Genomic DNA, 14813 nt, shown 5'->3' with positions numbered 1-14813 from the left:
ATTATGTAAGAGTGAAGAGTTTTTTTGGTTTGATGCCTTTATGTGAATGTTCTCCTAAGGATTTTAGGTCTTTGCCTGTTCAGATAGGCAAATAGTTTTCTTTAGTGCATTGCAGATGTGAAATTGGAGTAGGGGGACATCATCAGTAAGAAACAGCATTCCTTGATAGTAATGTCTCATTGACCTCCTCCCATAGGATTGTTTTGCTTTCCTTTGGTAGATGGTATTTTGCTTTTTGGATATGGCCAATATTGCCATGTTGTTGTTTGCCGTCCAGTCGATTCTGACTCAGCAACTCTAAAGAACAGAGTAGAACTGCCCCACAGGGTTTTCTGGACTGTAAATCTTTACAGAAGACTGCCATATCTTTCTCCCATGGAGCAGCTGGTGAGTTCAAACTGCTGACCTTTTGGTTAGCAGCTGAACCCTTCAACCACTGTCCCCCACCCAGGGCACCTAATGTTGCCACAGCATACCACAAATTACAAAAATTCACTATTTTACAGAAAGAAAGAAAAATTTCCTGAAACTTATTGTCAGAGCAAGAACACCAGTACATTAATTTTTTATAATATAATTTGAAGATATTTTATTTTGTAGATTATGGAACAAAAAAATGGATAACAGGCTGGCTGTAACTTAGTAATGCCTAACATATAATTTATGAGCTAAGACAAGCACCTTTCTCTACAGCAAGCATTTGTAGTCAGCTTATTTATTCTAAGATAATTTTAAAAGAAAGGTGGATTTATGTTAACATATTTCTATGTTCCTGCTTAACAGTTAATAAAGTATATAATTCAGGAACATCATGTGACCACTAATTAAACAGAATGAACTGGTTTATCCATTACATTCAGTTCAGTAAAAATAGGTAAATAACTCTCTGATTTGTATGTCATTTAAGCATCTCTTAGTCAGTTTGATGCTTTTAATATATTAATAATTACTTACAAAGACAAACTTATGCCTATTTTATGGATTGTTCATTTGTGACAATTTGCTTCCACATACGGAAACTTGAAACATTCTGTGTCTATCCAAAAGGAAAATAAGAAGGAAGAAAACAGTTGGGATGTTTCATTATACTGGCTGTATTCACCTTGTGTGTTTTTCACTAAATTGCAATACCCAGTTTAAGATCCATTAGCTGGGGATTTGATGTGCTGCTTATTGGAAAGTAAATGGATTGAAAGTACACTTGTGTGTGTTAGAGGTGCTAATAGTAGAAGACAAAACAAATGAAGTTTCAAGGCATTTTAGGCAACATTCCATCTACTTTAATAGTTTTCACTCATATACTCCATTGTTCCACAGATTTTTTTTCTTGATGCATAAAAATAATATAGATAACATTTAAACTTCAGTTTATTTGTAATATACATTCTCACCAAGCAAGTATTCTTCTGTATTAATTATGCTTTAATCCTTACTGTAGATAGACCTATATTTTTGTCTAAAAAGAAGAAAAAATCCAGTCTTACTAAGAAAATATTAAAACTAATGCACCTATATCTTGTAATGTGGAGTTCTGTTTGTTTTTTTCCAGATGGACAACATCATTGGAACAATAAGAGAATCCAACCTGAAGCTGACACTTGCTTTCGGAATAGGAATGCATCATGCTGGACTACATGAGAGGGATCGAAAAACAGTAGAGGAACTGTTTGTGAACTGTAAAATTCAGGTATTTTTTCCCCATGAATAGATAAAGATAATTTCAAAGTTATATTTTAGTTAGATATAAGATATTATCTTTTATTATCTTTTATCTTTAGGTTCTTATTGCTACAAGTACATTGGCCTGGGGTGTAAACTTTCCAGCTCATTTAGTAATCATTAAGGGAACAGAATATTATGATGGAAAAACAAGACGTTATGTGGATTTTCCCATTACAGGTAATTTTTTAAATTTTACAGAGCTATATGTATTTTCTGTTTTAGAATTTATAAAACTGAATTTGCATAAGTTGAATATTAAAGAATTGGTCATCACATTTAAATGTATGATGAGCAGATTATAAAGTTTTTGTTAATGCAAGTATGATACAGATTTTGAGCTACTTTATTAACCTTTTACTTACCTAATTTGTTAATAAAATATCAAGAGCATAACTGATGGTTTCATACTCATGAATAGATAAAACTACTGATTAGTTGCTATTAGTGATTGAATAAATTATGACTAAACATTACCAATGTTTAATTTTAAATATATGTCACTAGGTGATCTTAAATAATTCCAGAACCAAAGTATTTGTTGCTACAATTTGTGCATAAACAGTCCATTAAGGTATACTTAAAACTGATAAAAGCATTTTCAATGGGTTCTAAAAGCGGAACTATGCATTTATTTTCCTCAATGAATGTATGTAAAAGTTATATTTTTCCTAAATAATCATGTATCTGAGAGATTCAGGCAGTATGAAATAAAGAAGTTTAATAATATGGGTATGAGGTGAGGCCAAAATAAGCCCATTACTCATGGGGAAAAATAATCAAATGGCTTTTTCAAAGAGATTTTCCTATATAAGTTTGACTTACTTTCTTTTTTATTAAAATATCAGTATATCAATTCCAACAGAAAATTATTTTACCTTGGATGCTGACTTCTAAGTGAACTGAAGATGTGCTCATATTTTGCTGATTTTCTTCCTCTCCCCCTCCTTATCCCTCCCCCCTGGAAAAGAAACTCAGCTACTTTAAATGTATCAACTAGCCACAAAACATGAATTGACTCAAGTAGGATAAACCTTAATTAAGGGCATCTTAGAAACTGTAGCTACCTCAAAACCAATCCTGTTTATGAACAATGCTAGTGATATCACCTAGAATGAGAGGATTTTTAAAACAAAGGCTCCTTGAATTTTTGTGAAAAATTTTGTCAGTGGTTTTTGTACGTTGGCTAGATGTAGAGGACTTTCTTGTAGTTGTCCCAGTAACACCCTTGGCTGTAAAGTGGAGAGACCCTCAAGCTAGTTTTATCCAGCAGGCTTGAACATTCTATCAGTTGGAAGGTGTCAGCCTCACTACATCAAAGCAAATTTCAAGATTTACTTATTAGTTTGTATATAAAAGTGGCAATTTACACACAAATACTCATTGTACCGTTAAGGTAAAAGCTGATTTAACCTAACTTTGTTAGTTTCTACACCAAATACAATACAATGTATTCTATCTACTATTTAATCAGAGTCAATTCACAATTCACCAGGTGACTAAAAGAAGTTAAACCTGTGTGGACTAGGCATGTTATTTCTAAACTTTTCTTCAATGTATTGAAGTATTTTAATGTCAATTTTACAGTCAATCCTGCTCATGCCTCGGTTTTAGCCAGTTGATACCATGTAGAAGCTAAGTTTGCTTTTTATCCTGTAGTCCAACATTATTAATTTTCTTTAACATTTGTTGTATAAATACTTCAGAATACTATGCTAACTCAATACCAAAAGTACACCCTAAGACTTTTATTTCTTGCTTTATAACTTTCTTTTCACTTGATACTGTTGATTTTGAGAAATGCCTTTAAAATAACCCTGAAGTCAATATAGTCTGTTGTTGTTGTTGTTGTTGTTGTTGTTATGTGCCGTAAGAGTCAGCCCTGACTCATACGACCCCTTTCTTGGGTTTCCGAGGCAGTATCACTACAGAAGTAGATTGCCCAAACTTTCTTCTGAGGAGTGGCTAGAGTAATAAAAATAATTAATTTTTATTAACTGTTACTTTAATCCACAGAAACTATTTCAAGATGCATCTGTATAAATATCTGATTTATGTGAGACAGCAGAAACAACAGGGAACAACAGTTACTAAAAACTGAATCTTCTAACTTTTTTTTCCCCAGCATTTTACTTTTTCATCTGTATAGTTGCTTTTAAACATTGACAGCATTCTAATATCTATTCAGCCACTTTCACAAATTTATCCTCAAAACACAGACATTCTGATAAATTCATTTGCATTCCAATTTAAAGAAATTTATTAGATAACAATATAATTGTAATCACAGAATTTGTCTCTCGTAGTTTTTCTTTATTTCACTTTTAGTTTAAAGATAAAGCACTTGTTATCTAATCATTCAGTATAATTCTGAATTTCTCCTTGTAGAGCTACTATTCTAAGTGGCAACTTAAGATCGAAATAAATACAGGATAAGTAGGCTAAAAATAAAAAGAACCATTCGAGGCTGTAGTGAATAAGAGTCCCCTGTCTGCGATGATTTAATCCTAGTTACATTATGGCATGAATAGTCTGAGATTCTTCTCACAACATTTTCACTAATGAGAATTTCCATGGCAAACCTCTTTCTACAAATGGTAAAAAAAAAAAAAAAAAAAAGAGAGAGAGAGAGAGAAATTTTCCTATATAAGTTTGACTTTATTTTCTTTTTTATTAAAATATCTCTAACAGCATTTTTTAAGCGTATACCTAAAGGAAACTTTTGTCTATCTTACTCTTAAGATAAGTACTAGGAGTAATATGAGAAGCCAATTTTCTATCATAGTGAAATGCTCATTTAATTATAAATTTTCTGAGTAATTAATATTGATCTAAGGAACTCAGAAGTAGATAGTAGAGCTAGCATTACATGCTTTCAATATTGTCTTTATTATTTGGTGTTAGAGAAGTATGCCGAAATCAGTAAATACATGATGTGCCATGTACCACTTTGCAAAATACTCCTTGTCCTCTTTTGGTCGTAGATGTGCTCCAGATGATGGGGCGTGCTGGGAGGCCTCAGTTTGATGACCAAGGCAAAGCTGTTATTCTGGTCCATGACATAAAAAAAGACTTTTACAAAAAATTTCTTTATGAACCTTTCCCAGTAGAATCAAGGTAAAATTTCTTTAGACTTATTTAAATGGAATCATTTTATAGCAGTTTGACATTTTTCTTGTTGTTTTATTAGATAAAAAAAAGGTCAGTTGAACTTCTAGTTCAAAAATATTACTTGAAGTTGAATATAATTATCACTGTAAAACAACATTCAATTATAATTTTCACTTTAAAAAAATTATTTAAAGAAGTATCATAGTACAGTGTTTCGGTCACACTGGCTCTGGATCCAGACAATGTGGGTTCAAATTGGAGTTCTACCACTTACTAGCTAGCTGATCTTGAGCAAGGTATTTAACTCCTCACGTCTTAGTTTACCAATCTGTAAAAAGTAAATAATGGCAAGACTCTCTATCTCATTGTTGTTGTTGTTGTTAAGTGCCGTCGAGTCATTTCCGACTCATAGCAACCCCATGCACAGCAGAACGAAACACTGCCCGAACCCACGCCAGCCCCACAATCCCTGCTATACTTGATCCCATCATCGCAGCCACCGTATCAATCCATCTCGTTGAAGGCCTCCCCCTCTTTTGTCGACCCTCCACCCTACCAAGCATGACATCCTTCTCCAGGGAATGGTCCCTTCTTACAACATGACCAAAATAGGTGAGACGAAGTCTGGCCATTCTTGCTTCCAAGGAGCATTCCGGCTGCACTTCCTCCAGGACAGATCTGTTAGTTCTTTTAACAGTCCATGGTACTTTCAGCATTCTCCACCAGCACCGCAACTCAAAAGCATCAACTCTTCTTCGGTCTTCCTTATTCATTGTCCAGCTCTCACATGCATACGAGGCGATTGGAAATATCATGGCTTGTGTCAGGCGCACCTTAGTCCTCAAGGAGATATCCTTGCTCCTCAGCACTTGAAACAGTTCCTTCACAGTTGACTTTCCCAATGCTACACGTCGTCTAATGTCCTGACTGCTGCTTCCGTTGGCATCGATTGTAGAACCAAGCAACGTGAATTCTTTGACAACCTCAATCTTCTCTCCATTTACTCTATCTCATAGGATGCTTAAAATGATAAAATGTAAAGTGCTGGAACGTGTCTATCATATAGTAGGGACTTAAATTATTGTTTTGATTTGATCTTTTAGAGTATAATTAAATAAATAATCAAAGAGATTTATAACAAATAACTCAGGCTTATAGTCTGTTTCACAATTATCTCTCAAGAATTTGTGGACCTAATAAAAACTACCCCTTCTATAAAGTCTTCTTTCATTTTCTCAGGTGAAAATAACTTTTTCTTTCTGAAGTCTATCCATTTTTTATGTAGTATTATTTCTACCTTTTATTTTATTCTTTTTGTATATATGTTATCTTCTTTACTATAATCTAACTGCACCGAGAACACAACATGTTTTTGACTTATACTATAAATATTTATTGAGTGTGGTGCAGTGGTTAAAGCACTCAGTGCTAACCAAAGTTGGCAGTTCAAACCCACTAACTGCTCTGTGGGAGAAATATGTGTCATTCATCCTCTGCAAAGATTCACAGCCATGGAAGTCCTATGAAACAGTCCTACTCTGTTCTTCAGGGTTGTTTTGAGTTGGAATTGACTTAACGACAATGGTTTTGATAATTTGCTCAGTAGGTTAGAACCACTAACCTTTAGTTCATTTTCTAAAATTTGGAAAATATAAAAACACTAAATATTGTGAGATACAGCTAACACTGTGCTAAGAGAAAATTTATAACCATAAGAAGAAGAAAAGCTGAAATACCAGTGATTTAAATAACCATCTCAGAAATTTGGAAACAGAGTAGCAAATTGAACTCAAAGAAAGGCAATGATAAGAATGATATGGTCAAGAATTAAGGAGCTGAAAACAAACACACATTAGAAAAAAATACACAAAGCCAAAACGTGGCTCTTTGAATAAAAATGATAAACCTTTAAGACTGGTCAAAAAACCAAACTCAACTGCCCTTGAGTTGGTCCTGACTCATATTGACCCCTCCCTGTAAGCATATTTTTCATCCATCAATTTATTTCCCAAAATTATTGATCAGTAGAAGGTACTATCTATTGAGTATCTAAGGAGCTCTGGTAGCACACCAGTTAAGAGCTCAGCTAATAACCAAAAGTTTGGCAGTTCTAACCCACCCAGTGGCTCCACAAGAGAAAACACCTGGCTATTGCTCCTGTGAAGATTTCAGCCTAGAAAACCCTATGGGGCAGTTCTACTCTGTCACATGGGGTCACTATTGGTCAAAATCAACTCAATGGCATCCAACAACAACACTGACTCACCTACCATATGACAGGTACTAGTGGTTGATTTCAGTAAATATTACTAATGTTAACTTACTCTGGGAAAATATTAATTTCATTCATTCTATTTTTGTTACATTATTTCTCACTAGTCTACTCTATTCATTTTCAAATAAAAATTATAACTGACGTTTTTTAAAGAATATAAGAGAATAAATATATATGTACTGATTAATAAGATAGTTTGTTGAGTTCATGATACTAAATGATTTGTAGTCTCATGGTAAAAAAAATATTAAAACAAAATTCGCACTAAAATAATTTGGGATGAATATACATATGTGCTTTGCATCTTAGAACATAAAATCTGGGTTTGGACTAGGTGGTGATAAATTTAAGTGTGTTTCATTTAGTGTTCATGTATGTTTCCCATATCTCATTCACCATATAGCTTATTAGAAGTGCTCTCTGACCATTTAAATGCAGAGATTGCTGGTGGCACAATAACATCTAAACAAGACGCAATGGATTACATCACCTGGACTTACTTTTTCCGACGTCTTGTCATGAACCCCAGGTACGTGAAGGGCCTCTTTGAAGGTCAACTATTTACCTTTCTCTTTTGCATTGAAGAAAGGTAAGTTTCAAAATAGTAAATTCTAAATTCAGGTACATACAAAAAAGTTAGAACTTTGGACATTTTAGGTATATAAATGTTCCCACAAAGTCAAATGATGTCTTCGATATCATTCTGTCTTATGATTTATTAGAAAAATACTTTTATGTGTTTATTATTTAGCTTATTTTAACTATTTTAGGATATCCTTGAGGAGCATGCTCTGCTGTTGGGGAGACAAAGCCTCTAAAGTTATTAAGGAATGTGCTAAATTGTGTGGTAATGACTGACTGGATGGAGTACAGTAGAAATTCAGAAAGGAGTGAGGTTTGTGAAGTTGTAGTGAGGAGAATTTTTGAGACTTTTGTAAGGATTAATAAGAACACTGCAAGAGGGAGTAAAATTTGTGAGTGGTGGAGTGTCATTCATTCCAATCTGGATAGCTTAGATCTTCATTCAGCACCTACTGTTTCTCAGGTATTATGCTACACAGAGGCATAAAGATGTACATCAAGGGCTGATCTTTTAAAAGTGTAGGAAAGAGATGTAGATCATTACAATGTAAATCATAAGTGCTTCAACAGAACTTTATAAAAGCCTATGAGAGTGAAAGCCTCACAGAGGGGATACTTAAATGAGATCTTGAATAAAAACAGGAGTGGAAAAGGTATAATATTTTTCAAATAGAAATATATTACATGAGCAAAGACTTTGAGGGCTTAAAAGAATCATAAGTGTTTGGAGAATGCCAAGATGATGTAGCCAGAGTTTAAGGAGTAGGGGACAAGAAGATTGGAACTTGAAAGTAGGCCAAGTACAATAGTGAAAGACCTGCATGCTGTGCTGAGGAGTCCTGTTGACTGTGAAGAACCTTGGAGGCTTACAAATTAACATCGCTACATTAGGTTTTTGGGAGCTCTGGTAGCATAGTGCCTAAGGCACTTGACTGCTAACCAGGAGGCTGGCGGTTCAAACCCACCAGCCACTCCTCGGAAGGAAGGTTGGGCAATCCTACTTCCGTAGTGATAACTGCCTCGGAAACCCAAGGAGGGGTCACTAGGAGTCGGGGCTGACTCGATGGCAAGTAACAACAACAACAACATTAGGTTTTGTTTTATTTGACTTAGTTAAAATACTTATAGTCTGATGATAAGGAATGAGTTAGAATAGGGAAATATTTATAGGAAGACTGATTAGTTTAATAATAATTAAATTGTTTAATAATAGGGGAAAGATGATGAGGACTTGACCAGGTACAGAGGGAATGAAATGATGGAACAAATTCAACAGACATTCCTGATATAATTAGAAGGAAATACTAGCCATTGTAAGGTCTTAAAGAGAAGGATCATGATGAAAACATTACTACTAAACCTCACCTCTTGGTAACTTAAAGACCTTTTTTATTTTTTTCATCCTAGATTTCCACTTATGTAGATGGGTGTTTGAGAATATGGTAATGTTTTGCTCAGAATTATTTGATTGTTAAGGGCCTCTGAATGAGGGACAGAATATCCTTTTCAAGTGTGGCCACATTATCAGTGAGATAGCCCTTCAGCACCACGTATCTGCACAGCTTGGAGGATGGGAATCAGGGAATCTTCTACTGGGAAAGACGTTACATGAATTCTAGTCCAACCCTATTATTTGTCTTTTAAGAAATAGAAGGTAGGAAACTTAAAGCCACTTGCCCTATTTCTCATAATTAGTTCGTGGTAAAGCTAGGAATTAAGAAACAAGGTTTTTGAACTTATAATCCATCTCTCCTTTTTTTTTTTTTTTTTGGTCTGTTAGCTTGGTATGTAACTGTAGATAACTGTAGATATATTCCTTATTTTTATAACTTGAGGTTAGAGGCAATTCCTGTGGCAGACAAAGCTTTGCACTTCGGATCTAAGCATTGATTTTCTTGTCTCAGCACTACTCTTACTAATTGTTTAACCTTGAGTCATTTTACCTTTCTGAGCTTCACTTTGTTCATCTGTAAAGTGAATGATAGCCTACTTTTCTCACAGGGATATGTTAAGAATCAAATATGCAAGCTGAAGTCTTTCTACCAAACCAAACCAAACTCACTGCCATCAAGTCGGATCTGACTCATAGCAACCCTGCCTTGGGTTTCTGAAGCAGTACCACTATAAAAGTAGGTTGCCCAGTCTTCCTTCGGATTAGTAGCTGGTGGGTTTGAACTGCCAGCCTTCTGGTTAACAGTCAAATGCCTTAGGCACTATGCCAGAAGTCTTTCTAAGTACTGTATTAATAATGAAGAACATAACAAGTAATATTATGTTAATGAGCTGTTATCCCTGTACTCCTTTCCAGTAACTTTACACTTACTCCTCACTTATTGGCTATCTTGTTATCTGACTCACTCACTGCCATCGAATGGATTCAGCTCATACTGACCCCTCCTTGGGTTTCCAAGGTGGTATCTCTAGGAAGTAGATTGCCCAACCTTCCTTCTGAGGAGTGGCTGGTGGGTTTGAACCTACAGGCTTCTGGTTAGCAGTCAAATGCCTTAGGCACTATGCCACCATAACTCCTATACTTCACATTTAAGACAATAGTAAAAAATCTACTGTCTGACTATTTTGCACCTGAATGACATATGTCTGTCAGTAACAAAAACCAAGATGCAAGGTGAGAGTGATACTGACTTTGATGGTTCTGTCTGTGATGGTTAAGGTTATGTGTCAACCTGGTTGGGCCATGATTGCAGTGGTTTAGCAGTTATGTAATGATGTAGTCACCTTCCATTTTATGATCTGATGTGGTGATCCTGTATTTTCACATAATGCTGAATTTTGCATAATAACCTGGTCTTTAAAACCTAACCATGTCAATAAGTGAAGAGTAAGTGTGCTAGTATATACCATCCTAAAAATATACTTTAGAGACAAAGAAACTAACCATTTCTGTCAGTTTGTCTGAGTAGCACACAAAGGAATAATTCCCTAAAGCAAATTGAGTGTCTTTGGCAAATTGTAAGCATATGGCTGCTAACCAAATGGTTGGCAATTCAAATGGGCAAGCTCCTAGAAACACATAAACTTCCTGCAATGAGTCAAGAAGAAATAGAAGATGTAAATAAACCCATAACTAGTGAATCAATAATCAAAAAACAAAAAAAAATTAAAAATCAGGAACAAGAAGTGCTCAGTGATCTCACTGAGGCATTCTACCAGTTATAGAAGTGATCCTGATCTTTCTTAAATGCTTCCCAAAAAATGAAGAGGAGCCAACACTTCCTAACTCATTCTATGAGGCTAGTTATGACTTTGATACCAAAGTCAAAGATACCACAAGAAAAGAAAACTACAGACCAATATCCCTTAAAAGTATAGATAAAAAATTCTCAACAAAATACTAGCAAATCAAATTCAAAAGCATAGTAAAAGGATATACACCATGATCAAGTGGAATTTAACCTCAGTCTGTTTTTATCTGTCATAAGCTAAACACTTGTGAAGAGTACTGGTCAGTTATTTTTTAGAATATCTTTCAATTTTATTTTGTCTGAAGTTTCCCCATCACTAAGGTTGGGTTGTGCATTTTGGGCAAGAATACTGGAGAAGTGATGTATTGTCCTTCTCAAAAACAAAACCAAACTCACTACCATTAAGTCAATTTTGACTCATAGCAACTCCCATTGGGTGTCCAAGGTGGTAAGTCTTTATGAAAGTATATTGCCCCGTCTTCTTCCACAGAGCAGCTGATGGGTTTGCACCACCAGAGCTCCTTACTCAGTGTGTAATATTAAAAGATTCTTCTCCAATGATCCTTTCTGTTTATCTCCTTGTTACGCCAATCTGTACTCTCTACCAAATTACAGTCTCATTTCGGAATGTTGCCTTATGTATTTCCCACCATAATTTCAAACTCAACATGTGTAAAATGGAATTATATATCAAAATTTTCTTCTAATCTATCTTTCTTACTTTCGTTAATGATATCACTTCTATTTACCTTGATGTCAAACTTCAAATTTGCTTTTTAATATTTCTTCTCCTGTGCTTCCATAGTTCTTCACCTGTCTATCCTGCTTGTGGTCTATCCCCAACCTGGCCTGTTTTGTAAACTATCAGGTAGTATTGATCAGAAATTAAATGTGTTAAATTTCAGGTGGGAAATAGATTTATGTTTATTTAGTAGACATGCAGTACATTGTCTTTAAATTCAGGGGACACATTGGAAGGCTTAAATAAGACAATGAATAGAAAATTGTCTAGTGTTTACCTTTTTTCAACCATGAGAGGAGATGAGCCAAGAGCACAGTTGGAGACACCATTCAGAGGAGAACCTCACTGAAAGAAACTGGATTAGACATCACTCCCTGTTGCTCCTCTTGCAAACTGCCTCCTGTTAATAATATTACAGTGAGAAAATTCACATGTGATTGTCATAAGCTTTTAGGAGCAGGACAAGAAGCTTGAAGAGGCTTACCACAGTAGACAAATGATGAAATTCTGAAGAGATGTACTTGGGTTATAAATTAAAGAAATTATAGTGGGCCTAGAGCCAAAGGACTTCTTGAGTATTGACAGCTTGGGACATGTCCTCCTCACATGGCTATGTTGTTGTTGTGTTGTGCCATTGAATAAACTCCAACTTATAGCAACCCTGGAAGACAGAGCAGAACTGCCCTATAGGGTTTCCTAGGCAGGAGGAGCTCTGGTAGAGTAACGCCTAAGGCATTTGACTGCTACCCAGAAGGCTGGTGGTTCAAACCCACCAGCCACTCCTCGAAAGGAAGGTTGGGCAACCTACTTCCATAGTGATACCGCCTCGGAACCCCAAGGAGGCGTCACCATGAGTTGATCTGACTCGAGGGCACATAACAACAACAACAATCTTTATGGGAAGGAGCCCTGGTGACACAGTGGTTAAGCACTCTGCTGCTAACCAGATGGTTGCCAGTCCATGGCATCTGCTTCCATAAAGATTCATGGCTTTGAAAACCCACTGGGCATTTCTATTCTATCCTATATGGTCACTAAGAGTCAGAATCAACTCGACAGCAGTTATAATCTTTATAGGAGCAGATTTCCAGGTCTTTTTTTCAGTCAGTGTAATCTACTAGTATTCCTGAGTTCACAGTGCCTCACTTACTCAGATGATTACCTTTTCCTGAGAGGAAATTCTGAGAGTCAGAAGGACTCATTGTCTTCGTACAGTGACATTTAGTTGTGGCTGCTGCTTTTCATGTCCCCTTGCTTCCCCAAAGAAGAGTTTGGTTCCCCACCACCACACCAAAGAGGCTAGGGTAGATTGAGGGAGACATCAGTGCTTACCGCCTCTGTATGAGAGATTATTCTCCCTTCCATGCTTTTGCTATCACTCTTTTCCTGCCTGCAATCCCTTCCCCAGCCCTTACATCCTTCCAGATTCTGGCAGCCTTAAATGTCCAATCACATGGTGATTAATGCACCTTCAGCTGATTTTCAGGAGTTGGTGGTTTATCCATTCTCCCATACTACCAACAGTGCTGGTTCTTTGTGTAGCCACCTCTACATATTTTAAGATACTCTGACTATGTTAAGACTTGAGGCTATCATTTAGATTCTGAAGTAGTAGCCTCTGCCCAACCCTTGCCATGTAAGTTAATAAGTCTAGAATAGATAGGGTAATAAAAATTAAAAAGAGCAAGCTATGATTAGCAACAGTATTAGGTTCTTTTGGAAGGTAGTAGAAATCTAAGTTGTGATCACCAACCTCAAAAAACATAATCTCCTAAAATGGTTAGGTATAATCATATGAAACTTAAATTCATTTTTTTTAATTCAGTGAACATTTACTCAGTGCCTAACTCTATGCTAGGTATAGAATAAGGCATTTTTTTGTTTTAAACAGACAAAATTTTCTGCTTTTGTGGCACTTAAATTTTTACAGCAGAGGCAGTAAATTTAGAAGTATGTTAGAAGGTGATGAATGCTTTGGAGGAAAAGAACAGAGTAAGGAAGATTGGGAGAGCCAGGAGGTGGAGCAGCAGGATTATATATTAAATAAGGAATCAGGATGGGCCTCGTTAACCAAAGCCAAACCCACTACCATCCATTCAGTTCCAACTCAAAGCACAACCCCACAGGACGTAGTAGAATGCCTCAGGAAGTTTCCAAGTCTGTCAGTCTTTACAGAAGCAGATCCCCTCTTTCTCCCACAGAGCAACTGGTTGGTTCAAACTGCCAGCCTTTTGATTAGCAGCACAGTGCTTTAACCATAGCACCACCAGAGCTCCTTGGGCCTCCTTAAGGAGCTGACATTTCAGCAGATACTTGAAGGAGAGGTGAGAATGTTGACCACATGAATATCTAGTTGAAGAGCATTTCAGGCTAAGGGAATGGGAGAGATTCTGAGGCAGACATGTTTGATGTATTGAAGGAACAAGTAGAGCATGCAGCTACAGTGAAATAAATGAGGGGGAGAGTAGCAAGAGGTGAGGTTAAGGAAATGGGGCACAGGTGGTAGGTAGCACAGGTCATGTTGGACCTTATAGACATTGGTAAGGATTTTTATTTTAAATCTGAATGAAACAGGAGACATTGCAGGGTTTTAAGGAAAGAATGTCAGAACCTATTCATGTCATAAGTCAGTTCAGCTATAATAATAAATGCTATAAATGAAGTCCGAAGTTCTCAGTTGTTTTAATCTAGCTAAATAAGCAACATCTGAAATCAGAATAACTTACAAAAGTTGAAAATTAAGATGTGAAGGAAAATAATAGAGAAAACAATAGCTGCAGAATTAAAATCAGACAAAACCAAATTGTAGACACACAAGGATAAATGGGACAAAAAAGAATGGTACATATTGGTAACAATCACTAAGAAGTTATAGAGGTTATACATTTTAAAATAACTTAAAACATAGTATCAAGATATATAAAGCAAGAAATCAGAGATACTAAGTTGCAATTAAGAGACTTTAATATATCTCTCAAAAAAGAGGAGAACAGTATGTTTTTCAAAATAGAGAATTTGAATAACAGTGTTCTTGAATGTGGTCATATATAGATACAGATATATGCAACCAGATTCCTCCATGTAATCGTACTTGTAAAGCATCCCTCATCACTTCCCCACCACAGCTTATGTTGACAAGGATTTCAACCCACCATTCTGGAAAATTCTCTGTGTATCTGTT

General features: G+C 35.9%; 1 protein-coding gene across 1 annotated transcript in view; it reads left to right on the top strand.

Annotated features, from left to right (window-relative positions):
• The window catches only part of ASCC3 (activating signal cointegrator 1 complex subunit 3), a 515455-nt gene that overhangs the window by 394243 nt on the left and 106399 nt on the right, over window positions 1–14813 (top strand). Inside the window, exons 30-33 of the mRNA XM_007942265.2 lie at window positions 1550–1687; window positions 1779–1899; window positions 4704–4836; window positions 7509–7634. Coding sequence (XP_007940456.1) covers window positions 1550–1687; window positions 1779–1899; window positions 4704–4836; window positions 7509–7634 — 518 coding nt within the window. The remainder of the gene's footprint in view (window positions 1–1549; window positions 1688–1778; window positions 1900–4703; window positions 4837–7508; window positions 7635–14813) is intronic.

Source organism: Orycteropus afer, unplaced genomic scaffold (assembly GCF_000298275.1).
Source record: "Orycteropus afer afer isolate SDZICR_OR568_19922 unplaced genomic scaffold, OryAfe1.0 scaffold00087, whole genome shotgun sequence".
In the NCBI taxonomy this organism is placed as follows: Eukaryota; Metazoa; Chordata; class Mammalia; order Tubulidentata; family Orycteropodidae; genus Orycteropus; species Orycteropus afer.
This window is presented reverse-complemented; position numbering and strand designations above follow the sequence as displayed.